The 25441-nt window shown below is 41.5% G+C and overlaps 2 protein-coding genes across 9 annotated transcripts in view; one reads left to right on the top strand and one right to left on the bottom strand.

Annotated features, from left to right (window-relative positions):
- Nucleotides 1-25441, bottom strand: part of MBTPS2 (membrane bound transcription factor peptidase, site 2) — a 42247-nt gene that overhangs the window by 15750 nt on the left and 1056 nt on the right. The window contains exons 1-5 of one of the 4 annotated variants that reach the window (XM_044441697.1): nucleotides 14652-14707; nucleotides 10905-11053; nucleotides 10341-10479; nucleotides 7160-7263; nucleotides 5945-6072 (exon numbers count right to left, since the gene is read on the bottom strand). In XM_044441697.1, coding sequence (XP_044297632.1) covers nucleotides 5945-6072; nucleotides 7160-7263; nucleotides 10341-10479; nucleotides 10905-11053; nucleotides 14652-14654 — 523 coding nt within the window. In that variant the 5' untranslated portion in view covers nucleotides 14655-14707. Of the gene's footprint in view, nucleotides 1-5944; nucleotides 6073-7159; nucleotides 7264-10340; nucleotides 10480-10904; nucleotides 11054-13239; nucleotides 13440-13540; nucleotides 13728-14651; nucleotides 14708-25441 lie in introns of those variants that run through there. The other 3 variants (XM_044441696.1, XM_044441699.1, XM_044441698.1) reach the window with 3 other exon arrangements.
- SMPX (small muscle protein X-linked) overlaps nucleotides 19613-25441 on the top strand; it is a 27879-nt gene continuing 22050 nt past the window's right edge. Inside the window, exons 1-2 of one of the 5 annotated variants that reach the window (XM_044441702.1) lie at nucleotides 19613-19837; nucleotides 22578-22637. In XM_044441702.1, the coding sequence (XP_044297637.1) occupies nucleotides 22599-22637 (39 nt within the window). In that variant the 5' untranslated portion in view covers nucleotides 19613-19837; nucleotides 22578-22598. The other 4 variants (XM_044441703.1, XM_044441701.1, XM_044441700.1 and 1 more) reach the window with 4 other exon arrangements.

Raw genomic sequence — 25441 nt, 5'->3', positions numbered from 1 at the left:
GATCTTTGGCACTTTAGGCTATTAGAGCTGGTTCCTTACTTTACTGCAAATAACACATGCTTAAGTAGATAGGAGTATATCACAGAAGTTCTGATTTGGGATATAATAGAAAATTAAGGTCTAAGATTAACACAGCAAGCATAAACAGAGCTGTACTTGGGAGAACTTGGAGATAAATGGGTGTTCATGACGAATTATACTACACTACTGCAGTACCCAAAATAAATGATGATATGGGAGTAATCCAACTACCAACAGGATGAACACATCTATGGGTATTGGCAAGATCCATCAAAATGATGAAGCATTCTAAGAGGCAAGATTAACTTTGAATGACTACTGAAGAGAGCTGATTTAGCACTGAAAATAGATCACATGCCCCACAACATGTCAACAGTACATAGTGTTTAAGGACACAATGAACAGAGAGGATTAATGAGAGAGACTTTATATTTCATCTGTCTTGTGTGCCTTAGCTGTTTCTTTCACAGAATCAAACTAGCCCCCAAAGACCTACAAATGTAGAAATTACATGTGCTGTGCCATGCCAGATACCTTTATTTGGAAACTGGGCCCAACTGAGAGCTGATTCACAGGAAAGGCCTAAAGTGTGAGATGCAAGTTGCTACTCCTTACCTTACTTCACCCGGTGCCCAAGCTATTATTTTAGCCTCAGTTCCATTTGTAATATGGAAATGTTAATAAATTGTCTCACACAGCTGCTGTTTATGTAAACTTTGTGTATGGTATAGTTTTATAATACAATGTATTTGTTTTCACAGTGCTTTGAATATTCAAGAATGGTTATATATGGGTTCGGAACCTGCGGTCTGGGGAACAAATCCGATCCTACTGCGGACCCCCAGTTGGTGATGGGGGTCTTGCCATCGTCCCTTTGCCCGAACCCTTTTTCTCAGCTATCAAACATTGTTTCCTAGGTTTAGTGCATTTCCACCATTCTAAGTGTTGGAATGCCTCTCCTAAGGCTTAGTTACTGAAGCTTAGTGATAATATGCTGGTGTTTTCTCAATGTTCTGGTTTCACCACCTTTGCCTTTCACACAGTCACCACTGAAAGCCCAAAATGGAATTCAGCCCTTGAGCTAAAAGGCATTTTCCATTACTATGCTATACAGAGAGTGCTATGTATTATTAATTATCTAAATAGGCCTTGTTTACAAGTAAGGTTGCTAAAATTGCTATAGCAAAATTACTTAATATAAGCAGTCAGTGCCCTACGTGGCATCAATTTTACTTAGCAGTTTCTTTCTGTAGATATGATTTTTTTGTGGGAGGGGAAGTTCTCTAGGAAGGTGAATGCTTCCAATCTCCACGCACATGTGCATGTGCACACATGCATACATGCACACACCATGGATATATATTGTACAAAGTCAATGTGGAGAATCTCAGGAATTGCTATAACACAGAAACATAGAAACAGAGTGAGTCAGAAGGGGCTCCCGGGCCATCTAGTCTGACCTCCAGCTGCAGCTGGTTCCGCTCATGACATGCCCGCCATGCGCATGTCCAGCCTATCTTTGAACACCCTCACCGACGGGGCCTCAACAACCTCTCGTGGAAGCGCATTCCACACCTTCAGGGTCCTGACTGTCAGGAAGTGCTTCCTTGCATCCAAATGGAACCTTGGCTCCCTGAGCTTTGCTCCGTTGGAGCGCATCCTGCCTTCCTCTGCAGGGGAGAACAGGTCTCTACCCATCTCCATCTGACATCCCCTCACATATCTGTATGTTGCCAACATATCCCCTCTGAGTCTATAACATACCCTTTTACTTAAAATATTTCATCTGTTTGGAGACAATCTTGTTTTCCATTTTTATTATCAAGTTATAATAGGAACCAAAAGTAACCAAGCACAATGATCTTGGTGGCAGATGTTTTCTCATCATTCTTCTACATCAGTCACCATCTGCATTTCTTGAAATTTCCTTGTGGGATTAAGCTTGCCTGTTTATTATTATGTAGCTAAGAATTTGTCTACATTTCCGTTACTAGCTTGCTTTAATAATATGGTAGATTCTTCTCTTCAGAGACTTTAAATCACATCTGGCTTAAAACTAAATTGGCACATAAATTCAGCCAGAGCACTAATCCTCCTCATTCATAAGAAGAATATTCACAACAAGGGCTCAAATTAAGTGGGCGAGTAAACTATTTCATTTTCTATTTGAAATCATCCCAGCACACAATTCTGCTTTAACAGTCTATTTCAATTAGTGAGAAAGATTGTGCTAATCTATCAATTAGTGAAATAGATTTTATTTCCTTCTTCTTTTTCACTTTTTATGAACCATGCTTTCATTACTGCAGTACTAAGTTGTAGGTTAACTGCAAAAAACAAAAACAAAAAAACCCCACACAGTTCAGGCATCCTTCATACCTCAAAACAACTTTGCTAGTCTCAGTTACAGACCCAGTTAAATAAAACTAACTAGGAGAAAGTTACCTAGTAACTTTACCTAGTAAGTTACCTAGTAACTGTAAGGGTGCGGACCCGATTATGTGGGTCCGCCCCCGGAGCCGGATGGATCCAGAAGGATTCCTGAAGGCCCTGGGGGAGTTTCCGGCTGACAAGACGGGTGCTCCTGTCGAGGCTCTGGTCGAACTGTGGAATGGGGAGATGACCAGGGCTGTTGACACGATCGCTCCTAAGCGCCCTCTCCCACCGGGCAGAGCCCGCTCTTCCCCTTGGTATACTCCTGAATTGAGGGCGATGAAGCAGGTTGGGAGACGACTAGAGCGTAGGTGGAGGAAATCACGAGATGAATCTGACCGAACACAGTTAAGAGCCCACTATCGGGCCTATGCTGTGGCGGTGAGGGCGGCAAAAAAGAGATTCTTTTCCGCTTCCATTGCCTCCTCACAATGCCGTCCAGCAGAGCTCTTTCGAGTGGTGCAAGGCCTGGTTCGTCCAGGTCCTAAGGAAGACCTGATTCCACCCTCAAAGGCCCGCTGTGACGACTTTGCCAGGTATTTCAGGGAGAAAATCGCTCAGATTCGTCACGAGCTGGACACCACTATTGATTCAGAGGTTTCAAAGGAGACACCAATGCTGCCGTCTGGTCCAGATTTATTGGATGAATTTCAGTTACTGCGGCCCGATGACGTGGACAAGGTGCTTGGGCGAGTACGTCCAACCACTTGCCTTTTGGACCCTTGCCCGTCTTGGTTAATAAATGATTCCAAGCACGGGATTGGAACCTGGATCTTGGAAGTGGTTAACGCTTCTCTGAGGGAGGGTCGGGTGCCTGCCCCTTTGAAGGAGGCGGTAGTCCGACCGGTCCTGAAGAAGGCGTCACTGGATCCAGAGATGGCCACTAATTATAGACCAGTGGCCAACATCCCGTTTCTGGGCAAGGTGTTAGAACGAGTGGTGGCGGGACAACTCCAAGCACTCTTGGATGAAACTGATTATCTGGACTCATTGCAGTCCGGCTTCAGACCTGGGTACGGTACTGAATCTGCCTTGGTCGCCCTGTACGATGACCTGTGCAGGGAGAAGGACAGGGGGAGTGCGTCCCTGTTGGTTCTTCTGGACCTCTCAGCGGCTTTCGATACCATCGACCATGGTATCCTTCTGGATAGGCTTGCGGGATTGGGGGTTGGAGGCACTGCTTTGCAGTGGTTCCGCTCCTATCTCAATGGCCGGTCCAGAAGGTGGTGCTGGGGGACTATGGCTCTGCGCCATGGCAGCTATGCCATGGAGTACCGCAGGGGTCCATTTTGTCCCCTTTGCTGTTCAACATATACATGAAACCGCTGGGAGAGGTCATCAGGAGGTGTGGGCTGCGGAACCATCAGTACGCTGATGATACCCAGCTCTACCTCTCGTTTTCCACCAATCCAGGTGAGGCAGTGGCTGTGCTGAACCGGTGCCTGGCCGAGGTAATGGGCTGGATGAGGGCCAATAAACTGAAGCTCAATCCAGACAAGACGGAGGTCCTGTTGGTTGGCGGATCGGGCTTCGGAGAGGGTGAATTGAACCTTGTCCTGAACGGGGTTGCACTCCCTCTTAGGGACAAGGTCCGCAGCTTGGGAGTGCTCCTCGACCCAGAACTTTCACTGGAAGCTCAGGTAACAGCAGTGGCGAGGAGCGCTTTCCTCCAGCTTCGGCTAATTCATCAGCTGCGCCCCTATCTGGAGAATGACTGCCTTGCGACAGTGACACATGCGTTGGTGACTTCCCGTCTGGACTTCTGTAACGCGCTCTACGTGGGGCTGCCCTTGAAGATGGTCCGGATACTTCAATTGGTCCAAAATAGAGCTGCCAGGCTGCTGACGGGGACTGGACGTTATGTTCACATGACTCCAGTTCTCCGTCAGCTTCACTGGCTTCCCATTGAAGTCCGGGCCCAATTCAAGGTGTTGGTAATGACCTATAAAGCCCTAAATGGCTTGGGTCCTGGTTACCTGAAGGAGCGCTTACATCCTTATATGCCCAGCTGCCCCCTGAGATCGGCGGGAGAGGCCCTTCTCTGGGAGCCCTCCATGGAAGAAGTTAGGAGGGTGGTTACTCGGAGGAGGGCTTTCTCAGCGGTGGCGCCTAAGTTATGGAATGCACTCCCCAGAGAGGTCCGCCTGGCGCCGTCGTTATTTGTTTTTCGGCGCCAGGCGAAGACCTTTTTATTTAAGCAGTATTTTAAATGTTAATATTATTGAATTTTATTTGGCCAGGGCGGCTTGTTTTTTAGTGTATGTTTTATATTATATATTTGTATTTTATTGTATATATTTTAAAATGTTATTTTAATTTTTTGTTGTAAGCCGCCCCGAGGCTTCGGCGAATGGGGCGGCATAAAAATGTTTTAATAAATAAATAAACTTGCAAATAACATTATCAACCAACCTTGAAAGAGCACAAGTTTTCTCTAATCCCTAATCCAGAGATCTATGGATCAAGTTCTCTTTTCTGATTCTGCTGGATCTCGTTCCCACTTCTCCCCATTCAACAGGTAAGTCAAGGGAGAGAATGAAGGGATGCATGGATTCCTCCCTGCCCCCTGGTAACCCAACCCAGAAGATGTCCAGGCAGTTTGATGAATGCAGAAAATTAGGGCTAAATGAGAATTCTCAATTTATAATGGGAGCAAATGAGAGGCCTGATATGGGGATACTACAACAGGTCTGTGGTCATAAAAGTATGATCTAGACATGCATACCCCATTGTTGAATCTGATCAGAGTGACTGGCTATATAGACACCCCTTTAAAAACTTGAGGGTGTGCGTATCTTTAAATATAGACAAAAAATGCACCTGAGTTACTGGTCTTTTTATGTGAAAGGTTTTAAGTCCCCCATCCTTAATCATACAGTCAAGTTTCTGTCCCATAAGCAGAATAGTTTCAACAAAGAATGGTGTGTATGGTCAGCCCACCATCCAAATGTCACTGAAGATGCTAAAAAAAGAGTTCTTATGCTAATAACTGAAAAGCACCACATAGAAATCCAGAGAGGACCTGTGGTAGTGCAGCAGCTTTCAGAAGGATTCTCACGGATGCAAAAGATGGAAAAGCATCAACCCATCATTTCTGCAACGCAATCAAATCTATTTACCTTAAGTCATTCTCACATGACCAATATTACTAAACTAACAATTGAAAATCAGTAGGGCTATATTCAGGATCAGGGTAGGGTTAGGTCAATTTCTGGATAATGGGAAAACCATCACACTAGGAAAGCAAAGGGGTCCTTGTAAAAATGTTTAGTCCTCTCAATGTGTTTTTAAACAATCCAGGTGCCAAAAAAATTCCAACAATGACAAGGCAGAAGTCGGATATAAGATTCAGTCTATGTCCAAAAAGTACAGTAATTCCACTAAAGAATATGATCAGTCCTTGCACTTTCAGGTTTTCTCTGCAACTGACAGCTTCAAAACAACATGAAACAAAAAATATGTTGCAACATAACTATCGCAACTTATTTACCTGCACAAAATATTCGTAACTGCTGGACTGGAGAAATTAGTTGCAAATGGGTGGTGAACAGATCGACAAATGCCCCCGGATAAACAATAAATATAAACATTCCAAAGCCATTGAACCGAACCTGCTCTCTAAAAGAAAAGGAAATACATTGTTTTTGCAAAACCAGAATAAATTGCTTATATTAAAAAGTAACTTAAATGAATCTGTGGCTAGGATTATTAAATTTATGTATTACTTCCCAAGTAAAATCAGTCATGGATGCAATTTAGAGCTTAGAATTTAGACATGCAATACTAAAATCAGTGATTAATAGGGGAAAATCAGCACAATAACAGAAATTAAAATGCATACAAACAATCTAGAGGCAAAGTAATATGAAAAGCACTCAACCACGCATGCACTAAATCTTCCCCACTCACAGTTATATTCTTAGTTTAATCTTTACAAGAATCCTGGAATGTCAGCCAGCATTATCATCCTACATATTACAGAAAGAGGAGGCTGAGAGGGAGCAGCATGCCCAGGGACATCAAGCACGCTCATGGCAGGAGCGAAATTTAAACCAAGAATATGACCATACTGGGTAAGAAATTATGAGAATTGCAGTCCAACTCATCTGGAAGGCACTAGCTTTGGGAAGACTGATGCATCCTAAAATTCCTCCCACACCTGATCAGAACATAAAGAGACATGTTCATCTAGTTCTTTCTGTCATTACACAAAAGATCTTGGTAAGGCAAAGATCTAATAACTGCTAATTCGAATGACTTTGATAGCACCTATGAGGCTGATGAAGAATAGAAATAGCTGAGTATACATAGTACACAACAGAATAGAGAGAAATTTTAAAACAGCCAGGCTGATTCAGATGCCAGCAACACCAAAGTATTTTTGTACCCAAAGTAACAAGTAACAGCCTGGCTTGGTTTGTGCATAATGAAACCCATCCAATTCAAAAACAGGTTGTCATGTATGGTCAGCTTTGTCATGACATGCAAATAGGACCCATGTATTATAATTGTGTGCCTCTCTCAAACAGTTTCAGAATTTAGGTTCCCCATCACTTCAATGCCTTGCTTAAATTCTTTAAAGTGATCTCTCTCTCATTCTCTCCCTCCTTCCCAACTGGCCCTATATTATCATTTTCTGTAATTAAATCTTATGGCATATTAAGATCTCTCAGCATGAAAAAAACACACGAGTGGATTGCATTACCGAATAGCTGCCACCCCATGGCCAACTTCATGTATGACAGCACTGATGAGGATTGCTGTGAAGAAATAGGACAGCTGGCTGATGGGAAGGTTGACCCCAGGCACCTGTTTCCAAAGACACAACAAGACACTGCGTAGCAAGACTTGCAACGCCAAGTCTACCTGCATTCTGGCAGCTGCCTAGAAACCACTTCACAAATGACAGCAATGCTATTCCGATGTCATGTCACTTGAGCAATCAGGTACATGAGCAGGAGCAGTCCTTCACTTTTGCACAGCAAAGGGGAAATTTCAACAGGCTTAACTGAGCTATCTGGGATTTCACAAATGGCTGGGGGAAAGCTTAATAAAGGGCAACTGCATGGGAAGCTTACAACTTTAATCTGCTACTATTGGTAATAATGAATAAACAAGTGAAGAACACACTCAACATTATTTAGGACAAAAACAAAACTATAAGAAGAAACAAAGTTCTGATAGAGGGACAAGACTCGGGAATCACACTAAGTGCAGGGAAGAGGGCAGCTGCTGCTGTAACTTGGCCCTAGCAAAATAAAGCATGTTATCTGCCTCAAGCTAAAAGAATGCAGCATATTAGCTTTCTTGGCACGAAGCAAGAAAAAGAGGAGCTTGTAATTTGGAAAACTGTTCCAGGCAACAAAACGGCTGCCATGAGAAGTATGGCTGCTCAGAAGGCTGAGTGGGGGTATGAGCCTCAACATATTGAACAATTCCTTTGAAGCCACCCTTTTCGACATCAAGAGAAGCCTGAACACAAGCACTTCCCATTCCCCCTTCTGTCAACCAAATCATTCCCCCTTTCCCTTTCTTATTCTAGATGGCTAGGGGCACTGCAGGGAAAGCATCAGCTTGAAGCTACACACCATCTTCATTTCCAAGAATGTCTCTGACTTCCCTTGTGATCACCACTGTGCTCTGAAGTGATTCCAGCTGCTACTAAGAAAATGTACAGATTAAAAAACCAAGCAGGATGGGCAACAGAAGCGTGTGGGGCTGCCTACAGCCATCATATTACCTGCACTGGATTTGGCCTGTCTTAACTGTGTGAAAACATGGGAAGAAAGGATATTAATGGAAATAATTAAATATAAAGGATATACATCATGCTCACACTAGCATATGCCAAAAATGCATATGCTTACAACACAACGCACATAACAGGGTAGAAAGTCGGAAGAACATAAAAATGCAGTTTCCAGAGAAGATGAAGCTTTGGGCATCTCCATAAAAGACCATGATGTGTTGAATTTGCTATCAGAACCTGTTCCTTCTCTTTCTTAATAAAAAGGAACTATGGAGAGAGCTGAAAATGGAGCAGAACTACAGTGCAGGAGGAGAGGGATCTCTTTCCCACCACATACTGTTTCCTCAGCCAAGCATCGCCCAAGCTCTCTAGGTACCTCAAATAATACATAGGGGGGACAGGAGACAATGCTTAGTAGGAGCACATTCCCCCTCCCCATTTTTCTTGCTTTTGATTAAAAGTAGTGGCATATCCTAAGGATGTGCATTTAAATAACATACTTAACAATTTGGCCCACTTTGTACCAGACACAAAAAGAAAAGCAAGATAATGTCATGAATTCTTTTATCCATATCAAGTTCTATGTAACCCTATTAAATTGCAGCACCTGAACCTCAGTCCTGTTGTGCTACATGCAGAGGAAGCCTCAACTGACTGGGACAGGAACGGAAACTGTTACTGAGTTTCTCACTGGGAGCACACACCACCCTTTAAAGCTAATCATCTGGTGCCCTCCACATGTTTTTAACTACAGTCCCCATAATCCCTCCCCACAGGTGAAACTGGATGAATCTGAGGGTAGTTGTAATCTCAAATATTTGGAAGACACAAAGTTGTCTTCCCCCAGAATAGAATACCTTGAGAACATCCAAAGTGGGTTCCTCATCTTCCTCCAGGACCTACCAGGAGCCTTTTTCAACCTTCATCTGCAGCACATGGCTTTGCTCAATTGCTTAAGCCAAGCATGTGAATAACCATTTGCAAGGTCTCTGTGATGACCTGTAAGCTTATATAGATGCTTTTATATTCTAAAAGAAAGTTAAATAGTTGTGCTGTCTGTCCGTTTGTGTAACCACTGAGTTAGTGAAGCACATCGGCACTGAACAACATACATTTGTGGGCTTGAAATTTCTAAGTACTTCTCCACAGGACTAGCTTAAACTATTTGCAAGCTTCTTTCAACGGGAAGGCGCTTTGGTGGCACCTTTCAGCTCTCTTTCTTTTCCATTTAAATCTAGATCCTACCCGTCTTCCAAGGAGGTCAGATAAGTCTATATGGAGCTCTGTATAAAAGACTAGGGCATAAGACACACAGTGAGCTTCAGTGATGTGATTGCAGGTCTCTTTGACCCCTGATTCTTTACACCACACTGACTTTGTCTAGCTCTCATATAACAGCTGCAGGAGCAACCATATGATTTTCATTATTTAAGCATTCTCCAGTCTCCCTCACCCCTTCCCCCAACTTCTAAGCTGCTATGAAAGCTGGGCACAACAGGATCACTTACTCTGACTAAGACTAGTGGTCAGGTGGTTGTTCATGCCCTGATAACTCTCCATTATTTCTGAAGAGGCCCTGCTCAGAAAAATGCTACACTTTTTCTCTTTTGTGCAAATGGTAATCCATGAGGCCACAGAAAATCATTCAATCTGTAAAACATGTCCTAGTAGCAGGCATGTTTACAAACAATATGGTGCCTGCTTTAGTACTGAGTGCTCTGTAGCATGCTGATGTGACAAAGAAACCAACTTGGCCTCTTTTGGCTTATATACAAGTTTGCATATGTAAAAGGTACAAGCAAGACCTTTGGATTAGTTGGTCCAAAACCATAGAAGAACATCTCACTAAAGATGCCAGGTTCCTGCTACCCTGTGTGCCTACACACACTGCGCCTACACACACTTTTTTAAGGGGTTAAAGTTTAGTTTTCTTTGCTTGTCTGGATATTTTTTTAATTCTGCACTTGCTTGTTGTTGTAATTTCAGCTGTTTTAAGACACTTTGACCCTTGCACACACACAAGGGAAATGTTTTATTTAAAATATAAATACAAACATGGGAAAGAAAGTTGATGCTGAACAGCTGATGATTTCACTGGAAGCATTGCTTAAACTGTAAATACCGAAGTAAAACTCACCACCACTTGCAACATCTGATCATTCTGCCCTGTAGGAGCTTCAGACCACATTTGTGAAAGTGTGTGCATCAGTGTCTTCCCCAGGAGAACAACAGAACCAAACATAGCTGCTATGCCAAAAAACATCCCCATGCTAAACCTGAAACAAAGATAGAAATGCTGTCATATGCTACAGAGAGAACACTACTAATTTTGCTCTTTGTTGGGAAAAGCCAAGCTCCATGAAAGTGCCCCATGGAAAGTGAAGCCCTACTTTCCATCCACAATGTCAGACGTCAACATCATTTCAAAGACAAACTTGAAAAGCCCGGTCAGCAAATTCATCATCTATCAGGCTTCATCACCTCAGTTCTCCCACACCAAGAATATACATTCTTTGTATGGTGGTTTAAGCAATACACAGAAATTGCTATTCAAGAGGGAAACAAAAGGGTATTCTGTGTAGTTTTACAATTATCATGTAAAGCACTCAGTCCCAGAATGTAACTACTTTGACCAGCAGGATACAAAAGAATTTCCAGTAATTGTTCCACACATGACTGCATTATAATTCTGAAACAATACCATAGATAAAGAAATTTAGGTTTCCATCGTCCCCAGCTGTAGAACAGACGATTGAAAAGAGTTGTCTGCCATCGCATATGAAATGGAGAGAGAGTCAGACCATGAGATGTGAGCCAGTCTTCATAAGATGCCTTCAGAGAGGAAGATGACTATTAAAAGAAAAAGAAAAAAAGTATGACATAGAAAGATTTTCAGGCTGGAGCTGTGACTGCACGAACTTCTCACTGTTGCAGCTCTTTGCTTTTTTTTTGTTCTGGCTAGTCCCTCCGCTGCTATAACTGCACATCCTAGCTTTGTCACAGGTTTTTCTCTGACTCAGAGAAGAAAGAAAAACACAGGCACAAACATACCCCTACACAATTAGTTTTGCTGAAATATATGTAAGATAAAGATAGATACTTATTTGGAGATCTGACATTTATAAACCTGTTGAAGTATTTTCAGATATATGCATTTAATATGTATTCATTCCTATGAATGCATACAAATTAATATATGCATATTTAACTGCCCCCAAATATAACAAGATAAAAAATAAGAAATGGAAAAAGTATTTGCCCTCTGAGAAGGACTGAGAAATAGCCAGGGTCTGTATAATATTACTGAATGAAAAAGAAATGAAATAATGCTGAGATTTCCAACAGGAAACCTATTGGCATCAGCCTTCCCTCAGATACCTGACACCAGCCAATCTCTCATCCCTCCTTTTTCTCCACCGGGAGACTGGCATGCTGCAAAATGAAGTGGTACCTTCTAGCACCAGCTTTGAGTTCAAATATGGTTTCAAGTTTTAGAGCTTGGCTGTGTTATCACAGTGCATGGGATAGTTACTTTTTTCTAGTCTAACCAATTGCCTTTAGGGAAATGAATATGACTTGCCAGGTTCATCATGACAGCCATTCTGAGAGAGTACCTACAACAATCTCAAAATTCTAAATATAGCAACAAATTCAAAGAGTTTGAGGACCTCTCCTAATGTGTCTACTAGAAAGAATGAATAAATGGAACAAATAATGTTGGGCACATACTTTTTCACCTAAGACAAAAACAAAATCATCAGAGGAAACAACATGTTATAGAGGAACATACACTTAAACTGTAAGGCATGCAACATATTTCAAGTTGAAAGTTCGGAGCTGATTGGAATTCTGAATGTGATGTAACTAAGCAGATGCTTCATACTCTTACTTGTATGAGAAAAGATAATCCGCCCAAACAGAAGAAAATAGCCAGCATCTGACTGACTTAAGCTGTTGATACACAATAAGGCTACCCACTGCAATTATGGCCACCACTTCATCTGTCATATCCTATCTATTGGGAATAACAGTCTTCCACATATTAATAAACTATTCATTATTATTATTATTATTGGATTGTTCCACACTACTGGCACAGGTAACAGCAAAACTAACCTGGCACAGCAAAACAGAATAAATTCCCACCAAATAAAAATCCACCAAATCCTAAACATTTTCCTGCTGCTTAATGACTTCACCATGGACTCCCTAAGTCAGTTCAAACACTTCTGCAAAGTGTTCAAATGACTTGGTCAGGAACTCCAGGGAAAATGGATCCAGAATCTGGAGGGGACACGACAGCCATTTTGCTCTTTGAACTTTGTATTTGTCACAGAAAATGGTCTCTAACATACATTGCATACAAACTAATGATATTGATTTACCGGGCTTAAGCAAGTTTGGGTGGGGCTGGGGTTGAAACACAAATACACAATGATTTCCAATTCAAACCTCCAACTGGGTTTAAATGAGGTCAAGTCACATTACTTAAAATAAAACAAAGAAAGAGCCATTAAATTATTACAAGTTCCCAAATATCCAATATTGTACGTATTGGTGTCCAAGAGCAGATGCCAGATAGGAGTTGTTAAAAACAATATCCTTTATTGACTCTAATTCTGTATATGAATATTGTTGTGTTCTATATTATATGTGTCCCATCAGCCTCATGAAAACAGTTTCTCCATATACAGTTGTGTTCCTACATTACCAATGGTCAAAACAAACTATCTACTCTCTGTACACAGCGCAAAAACAAACATGTAGCACCTGTAGGCACATGCAGTTGCAGTGTTGACGACAGGTGCACATCATGTGCAAAGGAGGAAAAGGTAGCCACTAATCCCATGTTCCGGGGGGGGGGGGGGGGAGATACAGAATAGTGGCTCTGCTTATGAGCAATGGAGTGCATCCTTTCTGAGACTTGAGTAACCAAGGAAAGTTTATCAGCTTTATTTCTCGCAGGACCTCTGCGCCTTTAAAAGCAAAAAAGCTACATGACAGTCACAGATCGGGTGCTCCTGTTGGATCTCTACCTGCCTTGCTGCCGTGAAAGGCTCCACCCGCAGGACCAACCGTACTGCAAAGGCCGCTCGCCGCAGCCTCCCTTTTCAGCTGGTTCCGCTCCACACGCCCCCTAGTGTCAGAGCGTGTGCAGGAACGCGCAGTGACCGCGCGTCCGGCGCAACCTGCGGGCACACACCGCCCGGCTGTTGCGCGCCAGCGCTCCGACGTCGCCCGCGCACGCATCCGCGCACAGCACCTGCACGCCTGCTCCAGCCGAGCACTGCCTTCGAGGGCGGCCGCGGGGAAAGTGCGCCCGGCTTTCTCTCTCACCTTCAGGGCCGTGTCGGCGAGGTATACGGCGCACCAGCCCCCCAGCACGCAGACCACCACCGGCATCGGAATCATAGCCGCACGCGGGAAAGGGCACGTCGCCGGAGAGCTCGCGCCGGAGATTCGGCTTTCGAGTCCGGAACAAAAGGCTGCACGGAACTGCCCCCTACGCACCAACTTTGTGGAGAAGGAGACTTCCGGCAGTCGCACCAGGAAGGAACACATTGGGTCGTCTAAGACTCCAACGTATTCGATCCTCTATCTAGACGTCCGGCTCCCTTTCGCAATGGGTGGAATTCTCTCTTTGCTACTGTGGGATGTAGTACGGAATTAATGCCCAAATAAATCATGCTGGTTTTTTTGACACAATGCGTTGAAATAATAATGTTCTCTATTAAAAATAGGTGATATAAAATAAGGATGTATTTCCTGGCTCCGGCAATGTTTACACCTGTAGAGTTCTTGTATTTTAAGCTTCCTAGTAAAGAAATTTAACAAACAGCAGTGATGCAAAAAGACGCAGCTATCTAATGAAATGGAGGACAGGAAGGCCTGGAGGAATGTTGTCCATGGGGTCGCGATGAGTGGGACACGACTTCGCGACAAACAACAAAAACATCTAATAAAATAACATGACTCAGGTTATTGTGGCACGGGCTTTTAAAATCACAGGTTTCCGAAATTAGTTCATCTGGAACTGGGATAAGAAGCCTTATTCGGAAAACTAAGCGGCTACGTTAGGAGAGGGTTGCGTGATTATTTGCAAACCGACTCCTAACCTGTTCTTTTTAAATCTTACACGATGCTTAGTCTATTCACTGTTTGGGTTTATAGAATTCCAATGGGGAGCCGAAGTGATGGCTGAGCAAGTGGAGCGTGGTGTAAAAATAGAGAATTTGTGTCTTCTTCAAAGAGAGAAAGAGGAAAAATCAAAAGAGTTCCTAGAATCCTCACTTCCGGTTCCCGATTGCGGGCACGGAATGGTCTGGGGCAAGACTTTTAGAGGCGCAGCAGCAATTAGGAAACTCAGTAACTGATCTTTTGTCGAGTGCATATTGCTTTCAACTCAAAAAAGTAACTTTATGTTGGTTGCAATCCCATGTACACTTACCATTTAACGCAGTGAGGCTTGTTCCTGAGGAGACATACCCAGACTTGCAGTGTTCCTAGCTAAACCAATTCCTTAATGGCCATTTTGAAAGGGGAAAAAGCTTGTGAAGCTTTAATTCGATATCAACTTCACCTGCGCGTAAGCCATGGATGGCAAGTGATTGGTTTCACGTGGATAATTATTTTTGATTAGTCACGCATAAGGAGTATACTGTGAAAGCTTATGCTTTGCTGTGTTATACTATGGAAGCCTGGGAGTTCCAAAAAAGTTAAAATACAGCGCTAAGCATAACAGCTCATTCTTTTCTGTTTGTCAATAATCAAAAAACGCGACAAATGAGCTTTTGGGAAGCTTCCGTTTGAGAACTTCTCCCTTTCAGAACGACAAAACAGGCATCGTTAAAACGGTGCCTTTGAAGAATGCGCGACCTGCGAAAATGCAAGAGTTGAAGCCTTTGACGGGCTACTTCAGAGCCCGCGTTTCACCTTCTCCATTTTCTTTTAAATGTTACACTCGCTCCCCCGCCCCGCTTTTCGAGACTACTGACTGCAAAGAGAACTCAATTCCAATTAAAGTGCATTGTTCTTCTAACATGGATACGGTCAGGTTCACAGAATATCTGAATGGGCATGTGTGAAATCCAAAGCCATTTGTCGATATCTGTATTGTGAAGTAGGTCTCTGATGGGAGTGCAACGAGGAATGGAGAGAGAGCTGCCATTTCACTTGCAATAAGAGAGATGGACCTTGTATTAAAGTAACGTCCAGGCTGCAGTCCTATCTATGTTTAGAGAGGGAGCCTACGATTCCCAGCAAGACTCAGTCAATCCTGCTTGCTGAGGAATGCTGGGAATTGTAGGCCCTTTTTTCTATCAAAACATGCATAGGATTCTGCCTTTAATCTTTAAACTAGAGTTTCGTGGAGGTTCCGGAGATGTGGAGCACCTTTTCAGCCTGCTCGCTTTCGACTAACGTGACCGCTATAACTGCCAAAGTACAAGAATGCAAACAGGTCCCTACTTTCTCTTTCACCGACTGCTGGCACTGATTGGACCTGTGTAATCACAAACTAGTATAACTGTCCGCTCTGATTAGTACAATGTCAGATTTCATCTGCATAGCTGTTCCCACGGAAAACGGAATTATAATTTTCTGACACTATATGCCACTATTATCGACATATGGGAGTCTTGCTTTTGCTGAATTACATTTCCCAGGCTTCATTACTTCTGTTTCATCTTTATACTATTCAGTTGCCATGTATCTCACTAAAAGTACAAGTCAGAATGCAATCTAATAAAGTATAAACATTCTGAGCATCCAACAAAACATCCAATAAGAGTGAAATCCTATGCATTTTTAAAGAAAAAAAGCCTTATGACTCCCCATGTTTCCCATGGAGGAATGCTGGGAGTTGCAGGACCTTTTTCTGTCTAAAAATGCACAGGACTGCATCCTTAAAACAGTTTTTAAAAACCCAGTTGCAATAAAATAATGCCTAATAAAACAGCTGATGTTAAAGTCCCCTTCACATGCTGGCAAATGCTGGGAGGAAAGGAAATTCTTAATTTGGCACCCAAAAATAAGAATGCTAGTACCAAGAAGCTCTCTTTCTTATTTCCTTCTTACATTTCTTCAGTGGAGGACTTCAGATATCAATCATGGTGTCTGTGTACATTCATATCAGGAAAGACTCTCCATCAGATATTGCAGTCCTGATCCATAAAGCCAGTACCTTGAATTTCTCTGCTAAATGTATGGGCAGACAGTATAAATGGCAATAACTGGTCTTCTCTCCTGCCTTAAACTACTGAAGGCATAAACTACTAAAAGCTGCTCATCCTCTGCCCAAATAGGGGCATAGCTGGGCCACCAGCCAAAACTGGTAGATGGCATTCCTTGCTTGCGAAACTATCTGAGACTTTTGAGCTATAATCAGGAGTACCTACAAGCTATGCTGCTCCAGGATACACAGAGCAACCCAGACACCCTCCAAGTGGTCAGAAGAACAGCTTACTCAAAGCATCTGGCTCTTCCCTGGAGTGAGCTTCAGTTTATGAGCCCTCATCCAAGCCATTCAGCAGTCTGGTACATCCACAGCCCTGACTGGAGAAGATGCAAGCTGTGACTGGCCTATGTACTAGACCCTCCTAGCTTTCACAAGGAAGCTGTGATATGGTAATATGTAAGGTAGTGTTCCTGGAAGTGGTACCCTCTAGAAGTTTTGGACTGCAACTCCAGCGTTCCCAGCTTTCAAGCAATGCTTTTTTGTATCTAATATGCATGAGATTTCACCTTTAATTGGAGTATGTCAAAATATGGACTGATTGTCTTTGGAACTGCCTAAGACAGACTCAGACAAATAGATCAAAAGGGCTGGTATTGCAGCAGAAAGAGGTACTATACACTTGGATGATGTTTTAATATGTTTCATATAATGCATCTTTCATTGGTTTTTTTAACGTATTTGGTGAACTGCCCAGAGAGCTTTGGCTGCTGGGTAGTTTAGAAATTAAATAAATAACACTCCTGGAATTACTCTCCATAAGGGTTACGTGAACAGCTTAACAGAAAAGGCAATGTGGATACAAAGTCACATACATCCCACAACAGGATAAGAAACCTGTTTGCATGTGAAATGAAATATTCAGGCATCACAAAAAGGAAGAAGGTGCCTGTTTGATGCATGTATGCTGGACATAGGCTTTACAGTGCTATCTATTTGGTCTATTCAAAAATAAGTGACTCTCTGTAAGAGGTCGCAGCCTGCAGTCTGGCTCCAGCATTCTAGACCAAATGAAGTTTCTGAATCGCTTTCAAAGGCAACTCCACCTGCCGCTTGTTACAACAGGCCGAATGGCACACATGACTATAACCAGGGCTTTTTTTGTCATCGAACGCACCAGAACGGTGTTCCGGCACCTTTCTTTCCAATGGATTTTACGAAGTGATTTTGAATCGTAGCAGATAGCAGCAAACATCATTAACACAGTGCCTGTGGGCTGCTTTTGTGTCTGCTATCTGATAGTGAGATAGTGAGGGCACTGCTTGGGATTGGTGCGTGTGGTCGCGCACTTTCTGCCGGCGACGTGAGTTCCTGCACCTTTTTTTTTTTTTTTTTTTAAAAAAAAAAGCACTGACTATAACCATATTGGACATCTCAGGGAACAGTTGATTCATGGAGTGCAGTTGGGCTTACCGTCTGGTAAGGGCTACAGGACTGCCACTTTAGAAGATAGCATCATTTTTAAAATACAGAAGTAAGCAGTGATACTAAATGCTATAACATTCACAAACTTAGTTACAAGAACTGATTACAAATTCATAATTAGTCCTGGTTAGAATATTTTAAATATTGTGTGTGGTCTTGAGCATTATATTTAGTGGAATGGTAGGATACAAATTTAAAACATAAATATTTGAAACATATAGGTAAGTAAATGTCACAATGTCCTTTAAAGACTGTCCAAGCTGAAATACAGTTTGTTTCCCACAATTAGAAAGAGCACAAACAAGCACTGTGGCAGCACCTGCTGATCTCCTCAATCAACTGCTAACAGCTAGGATGTAAGAATTGCCTTGATTGATTAGACCAGAATCCATCCAGATGAGCGTACTTCTGAAAGAAGTCCAAAGCATGAAGGTGATGGCTAATTCCTGTTTTTTATTCCACGGTGTTTGGTACTCCATGATACCCTGCCTCCAAACATGGAGATTCCATTTAACCACCCTACTTAATCAACACTAATACCCCTATTCCTCTATGAATTTGTCAACTTCTAAGTCATGCCAAAAGAGAAATTACATCACCACTAAACTGAATGATAGTTTTGATTTTTAAACCAGACTGGATATCCCACCAAATAGAGGACACTTCCAACCGAGAGCTGGCAGAGACAGTAAGATACCTGGACACCTGTCGCTGGACTTGGGGAAAGGTACTTCAGGGTGTCCGAGGATGAAGTCTCCCTTCCGTGAACACCCACCTGGAGTGCTGCTTTCCCACCACCATATGAATGTAGCAGTCTGAGTGCCTTGGGATTTCTGGGCAGTGAGGAACCCAAACCCTTCCTGTAGTATCGAAGGAGTCCCCCGACACAGTACCTCCAATGGCCCCTATGTAGTCTCCACAGGCACTTGAAAAATTTACATGCAAGCAGACATGAACACTTCTATTTTTAATACATGGATGTGTATGAAATTCATAAGCATTCTAGGAATCATATATAGACTTCAACAAATGTACACCAAATATCCAGATAAGTATCCATTTGGCTTTGTGTATGTCACCCATTCATATTCTGAAAGTGTTATAACATCCTCAATTTATTCCATTAAAAAAGTGAATGTTTATCATCCCAGTTTTTCCATTATTAGTCTTTTAACCTTTAAAAGAGTGAAACAAATCCACGTCTCCTTCCATTTTTAATTTCTATGAGGCAGATACATTTAAATAGTATGTACATCATAGAATATTAAAGATAGTTTCAGTACAAATTTTATCATTTCATTGCATTGCATTTATAGTCTGCTTTTTTTCCTCTTGTGAGGAAACCAAGTCAGCTTCCCTAGCTCCATTTTATCCTCACAACAACAGGCTTGTGAGGTAGATTCAGCTAAGAGTCTGTGACTGGCCCAAAGTCATTCAGTGAGCTTCATGGCTGAGAGAAGACTAGAACCTTCTGAGTCCCAGTCCAACACTTTAACCACCACACCACACAAGTATGACAACATGAACAAAATGTTTTATGTCTTTCCTGTTCTGTTACTGAACATATACAAACTTAAAAGAATGTTCCTAGCAGTTTCAAATTGAGAAAGTGACAGCAAACTATCACCTGAAGGTGAACTCACTAACACTTTTCCGCTTGACACTTGAGCCCTGATTTTAACTAGGAGGGCATGAAGTTACAGGAGGAATCTGACTCTATATTTAGGAAGAACAACTGTAAGCTATGACGGGAATTCTCTTTTACACTTGGCTTCTAAACTCGGCTGTACACCAGACCTAGAAGTGCTCTTAGTAGTACACACAGGGACAAAGGACTTTTGTCTATTTCAGCCACCTTTCAAGGACCACAGGGAATATCTCAGCTGACCGAAGAAGGCATCTCACTCAGCGTCAAAAAGGAGGTGTATGTATTCACTCTCCTGACGGGTTGGAACTTTTCGCAGTTAAATAATCAGGTACATAGTGAAAGCTCAGAAGGGGAGGGTGAAATGGTTCAAAAAGGAAAGGTTGTCTGGGGAAAATACTTTCATATTTTACTGGGAGGAGAATGAATGAGCTAACATTCTCTGCATTTTAAGCTCTTTTTCCCAGACTAGTAATGCTTAACACAGGCTGTATTAGTACCTTTTATTCTACCAAGAGTTTTAAAATTGTTTGAAACTAAGAATGTTCTTTTGAGACTTAGCAGTTACACAAAATGCCTTCTGTATTTGCCAACACAACTCCTATAGAGACATACTTTGTATGGCTGATAAAAACTACATTAAAACACCACTTTTTTCTTGTAGTTTGCTTGAAATAGTCTCATACTAGTGGTTCAAAGTAGTGCAAAAACAAAGTTATAACAGTTGTTATATAAGATAAGAAATATTTATTGGTAATTGCTATAATTTGAATGGTTAAAACTCCAATTAATAGCACTGTGAGCAGTGGAGTTTCATCATGGAGTTTTCTCCTCCTCAAGCACAAACATGGTTCCCACTGGTGCAATTTCTATCTAGGTCTTTTAACAGGGTGATATAGTACAGTTTTCTGTTTATAACACTTGTGCTAGTTTTATATATACAGTAGGAATAAAAGGATGGCATGTAAGGTTCCTTTTTGACTACCTCTATGGTGGTGTTATGAAAGACAGAAATTATGGAAGTGCCTCAAGAATCTCAGCTTATTTAAAGCAAACTGAAGTTGTTCAGTGCCAAGTAACTGTATGTCCTTCATCCTGTCAGAACTTATTTTTAGATGAGGCAGAGAAGAGAACAGTATTATTCTCATTTTTCTATTTTTCTTATATTCCTGTTTCTTATGCCAGCTCAGGAATCATAGGTATATTTACATATGAAGTAAAATGCATGCTAAGTAGCACCCAAATGAAACAATAATGGCATTGCCTGCCTCCACCTTTGAAGGTAAGGCATGAGACAAATCAGCATATGCCTGCAACTCAAAACGCAGCAGAGTTTGTGGTGTCACTGTTAGAAACTGTGCTGAAATATTTGATGTTAACATAGTGGAATGTTTTGGAAAGTACCATGGCTTATAACTGAATGGATTCAGTTTCCCTGCACAGTCCAGCTTCCTTTTGTTTCATGGGAGTTAGGGCTGGAGTAAAGGAGGACTGAAGACATTGTTCCAAATCATCCCCTACTGTACGTATTTCACAAGGGCCTAAAAGCAAGCTTAGCTTACTGCTGCTGGAGTGTGTTGATTCACCTTGTTGCAGACAGAAGGGGAGGACAGGAATGGCAGATTACACTTTCCGTGTTCCCCAGATATACAGACCAACGTAGCTGGAAGGCACCAGGTTGGAGAAGGCAGTGCCCCAGGGCCATAAAACAGTGCAACTGTCTATTACACAGGGAATAATTTGTGTTCCTTCCTGGATCAAATCTTGCTGTACAATCTTGCACATGGACAAGGTTGCCTGGAAAACCTGATGCGATGCAAACTTGCTGTTTCCTCAACACATCATTTATGCTGGTGTCCAGGAACAGCACCAGTCCTTCCCTGCTGTATATGCTTCTGCAACAGTTGCATATAGATCTGGATTCCAGGAGTTTCCTGATGCCAGGAAAGAATCTCCATGTGACAAACAAAGCAGCATCTACTTCTGCCAAGTTTACCTCCTGTTTGTGTGGCTAAGCCTGAAGATGTAGTGGGGTTTATAATTTTGTTCCAGAACACGTGAGTGCCAGTAGTTGTATTGAGGGGAAGGGAGAGCAGCCCAAAAAGGTTGTCTATTTTTACTCATCAGCATTCTGTTGTCCTGATTTCTCTGGCAGTAATGAGGTCAGCACAAACCAGCACGAAAGGAAGATTGCCTCTGCAAAAACTAATCCTGCACATTTGCCTCATGTACTGTTTTTGAGGAGTCTCAGTCCAATTCTGCACGTTATTCTTCCTAATTTATTTTAACTCCACATTTAAGCTAAGGAACTGGTCCTGGAAAAGCGTACGTATGTGGTACCATGTTTAGATAGTTGAGACAAAATGGGGACATGGTGCTGTCCATGTGGAATGTTGTTGCGGCTGTGATTTTAAATAGTAATTTGTCTTTGCTCTTTCAACAACCTACATTACCATATCAGGCCTTTGAGTAGTTTCTTTATCAGCTTCAGGCTGCAGCTATCCTTTATTCTTGAGGAAGATGTTTTCCCTTCTGTTTGAAGTGTATAATGCTTTGTAAATTACATTTTTATCAATCCAAGCCAGATTCCAAATATAGGGATTTATTACCATTTGATTCTGGTTTATATCCTGAATCAAATGATTAATAAAGTGAGTGGTCCCATGAATATTTGCCCATTTGATGAAACAGTTACAGCACAATCTTATATTTATCTACTCAGGAGTAAGTCTGATTACGCTGAATGTGAGTTACTTCCAGGGAAGCAGGTATATGATTGCAGCATTAATGTCTCATTTACTATTGTGTTGCAAAAGTGATCTTATTCTATGGCCTATGAAAAATTCACAAGTGAAGCTCAGATGTTCTCATTTACTTGCAGTGTTCTGTGAATGTATCTTAGTAACTCTGAAACTGAGACTGAAAGACAATCTGGGCTGCTTAATACATACCTGTCGAGAAGCACCATGGGTTAAATTGTAGCTAATCAAACCCAGCTTTTAGAATGTCATTGTAGTCCTAAAAGAGTTTTTGTTTGTTTTGTTTGTTTGTTTTACTGTGGTTGCTAGTAGGAATACATCTCTTCTTCAAAAATGTCAAAACAGCCAGCTTCAAATGTCAGAAGTATTCAGGTAAGAAATAGCATTTTATATTATTGTCAATAAATAAGAACTCCTTATGCTAAAAAAATTTAACTCCTGATTTAGTTGGTGTTTTGAGGCTACCTAAGAGTTAATTTAAACTTCCTACAGATGGAATTAAACTCATTTTCATTCAGGATTAGCCATGCATTTTACATATTTCATTAGCAGCATCAAAAAAGAAGAATTCATTAGAATGATTTCTCTGAGCTGTATTAAGCACAGAAGAATCCATAGAATTTATTATGCACAGGTCATTATTAACAGATTGATTGCTGCTAAAATTACATGCATTTGGCTGCAAGGCCATCACACATACACATATATTATTGCATGATTTGTTTCTTCATATTGTCCAGCAAAATTCACTTCTGATTGCAAGACTTTTTCTTTGGTTAGGATTAACCCTCATATTAATTTGGCAAATGCTGAATCTGAAAATGCTGCACATTCTGTTGAACAGGTTATCCCATTCCAGTAATTGTTACAGCTGCATTCCTAAATCATTGAACAGGACGTAAACTCCAGTGCATTGAAAGCAGCTTCTGAGTTGACATGTGTAAAGCTGAGCTTGAGGCTACCGTCCTATGCACACTTGCAGAGAAACAAATGTCTTTGAATCAGAGAGCCTTACAGCCAAGCAGACATGCTAGGACTGTAAAGCACTGAACAGTCTATGGAAATGAGTTGATAAACTAAAACATAACCATCAAACACTACAGAATTAGTTGTTCCAGTTTAGTTCTGTTCACATCAGTTCAGTTCTACTGACAGTTCTGTTTTCTTTTCCCCTCTACTAATATTATCAATTTATTACCCCACAGCCTTTTTGCTCAGTAATCTATACCTCAAAATGTGTAGATTGTCCTCATAGTTGTGTCCAAAAGTCCACACTTGCAAACCACTGCATTGCTCCACATCAACAAACTGGTTCTAGCAGTGTTTCTCTTCACCAGGAGAAGTTCTTTTGTAAAGCTAATGGGTCTTAACTACCCATTACATGCGTTACATTACAGCAAGAAGCAATATATGATTGTTTGTACATTCCTTTACACACAGTTACTGTGAAGATTCTAGCTATGCTCAGAAGGAACAGCAATTCTGAGGGAATTCTCAAGGGAAGTAAACAACAGCTGTTGGAGAAAGCAAAGTCAAAAATAATGTTCTTTGACCACCGTGGGTGCTTGCTGCACTTTGACAGCAGACTCTTAGCCAGATCAGCCCTCCACAACAGAAGGCATACCTTGGATTAAAAAAAATACCAAAATTGTGCAATAAAAAGGGGTAGTAAACCAGGGAAAGACTCTCCAAAGTGTCCAAGCAGCAAAGTAGAGGGACTGTCACTAGTTGCTGGGATACAGAGTGGAGCACTGAGGAGGAAGTGGGGCACAACCACCTTGAGCCTGCTCATCTGTTAAACTCCCTGAGGGTTGCCCAGGCAACAAGCAGTCCCTCTGGGTTACCTGCAGGACAGGGTAGCAGGATGTGTGATGTGATGTGAATTTCCCCAGCTTTCCGAGAAAAACAAATTTTATGTTTAGATATCAGTATGCAAAACATTACTCAATAAAGCAACGTTGGATGTATTTTAATACAAATAGTCAAATAAAGATTTTTCCTTTGGCTTAAATTCTATAAATGTAAGAATTCTGTAGCTGATCACTATTAATATATCATCACAAATAAGCTCTAATAATTAGCCTTGATCCATTGAAATAAATAGTTTAAGCCTATTACATGTGGGATTTAACTAAGCGCTATTAGCTTAATTTTGCCTTGTTACAACTCATTAATAGGAATTATTCATCAAGGATTTCCAATTAACAGTTGAGTGGCAGAGGGCAGGCAGAATTCCATCACAGTTATGTATGCGTTTGCCTTAGCAAAAACTTCTTGATTTTTTTAGTATGAATTTGGTAGCATGCAGAGTAAGTATACAAGTTGGTTTGGTTTGAATAACCTGCTTGAACTAAAGGCAATGAATGCTAAGAAAATGCTGGTTACGTTAAAAAAAATAAAACTGAGTGCCTTGAAACAATTTGGGCATGATCCAGATGAATGGAGAGATTCCCGAGTTTCACTGTCTTCAGTGGGGAAGCTAAGCAAGAGTTCAAATCTTTCTCACAAAAATAAGCAGGACACTCTGGTTGAACCATGTCTTTCCCTTTTTAAAATGAAAGTAATTGTTTTAGAAGGACAGAAGTTGCATTCTAGTGGATACTTTCTTGAAAGTGCATTTTAAATATACATAGACTTGTTTCTAAACCATTGTGTATAGATAACTCAGTATATTACCTATATATGATCTTGAAGAGATTATATAGATATATAGATGTTCAAGGTGTTGGTTATGACCTATAAAGCCCTAAACAGCTTGGGACCTAAATATCTAAAGGAATGCTTGCCCCATATATACCTCCCGCCCCTTGAGATCAGCAATGGATGCCCTTCTCCGGGAACCCTCTGTGAAAGACATTAAGAGGCAAAGTACCCGGAGGAGGGCTTTCTCTGTGGTGGCGCCCCATCTATGGAATGCACTCCCCAGAGAGGTCCGCCTGGCGCCGTCGTTATTTGTTTTTCAGCACCAGGCTAAGACCTTTTTATTTAAAACTTATTTTAATTGCTAAATTATTGTATTTATTAGGATTTTAAATTAGCCGAGAATGCACCGGGGGTTTTAAATGTTTTTTTTCTTTTAAATTGTTATATTGTTATTGTTTATGTATTTTTTTTGTATTTTTTGTGAGCCACCCCAAGGCTTTGTTGCGATGGGGGTGGCATAGAAATGTTTTAAA

This window comes from Varanus komodoensis, unplaced genomic scaffold, assembly GCF_004798865.1.
Source record: "Varanus komodoensis strain SLA01 unplaced genomic scaffold, ASM479886v1 scaffold4, whole genome shotgun sequence".
NCBI lineage: Eukaryota > Metazoa > Chordata > Lepidosauria > Squamata > Varanidae > Varanus > Varanus komodoensis.
The sequence above is the reverse complement of the archived record's forward strand: the minus strand, read 5'-3'. Positions and strand labels throughout refer to the sequence as shown.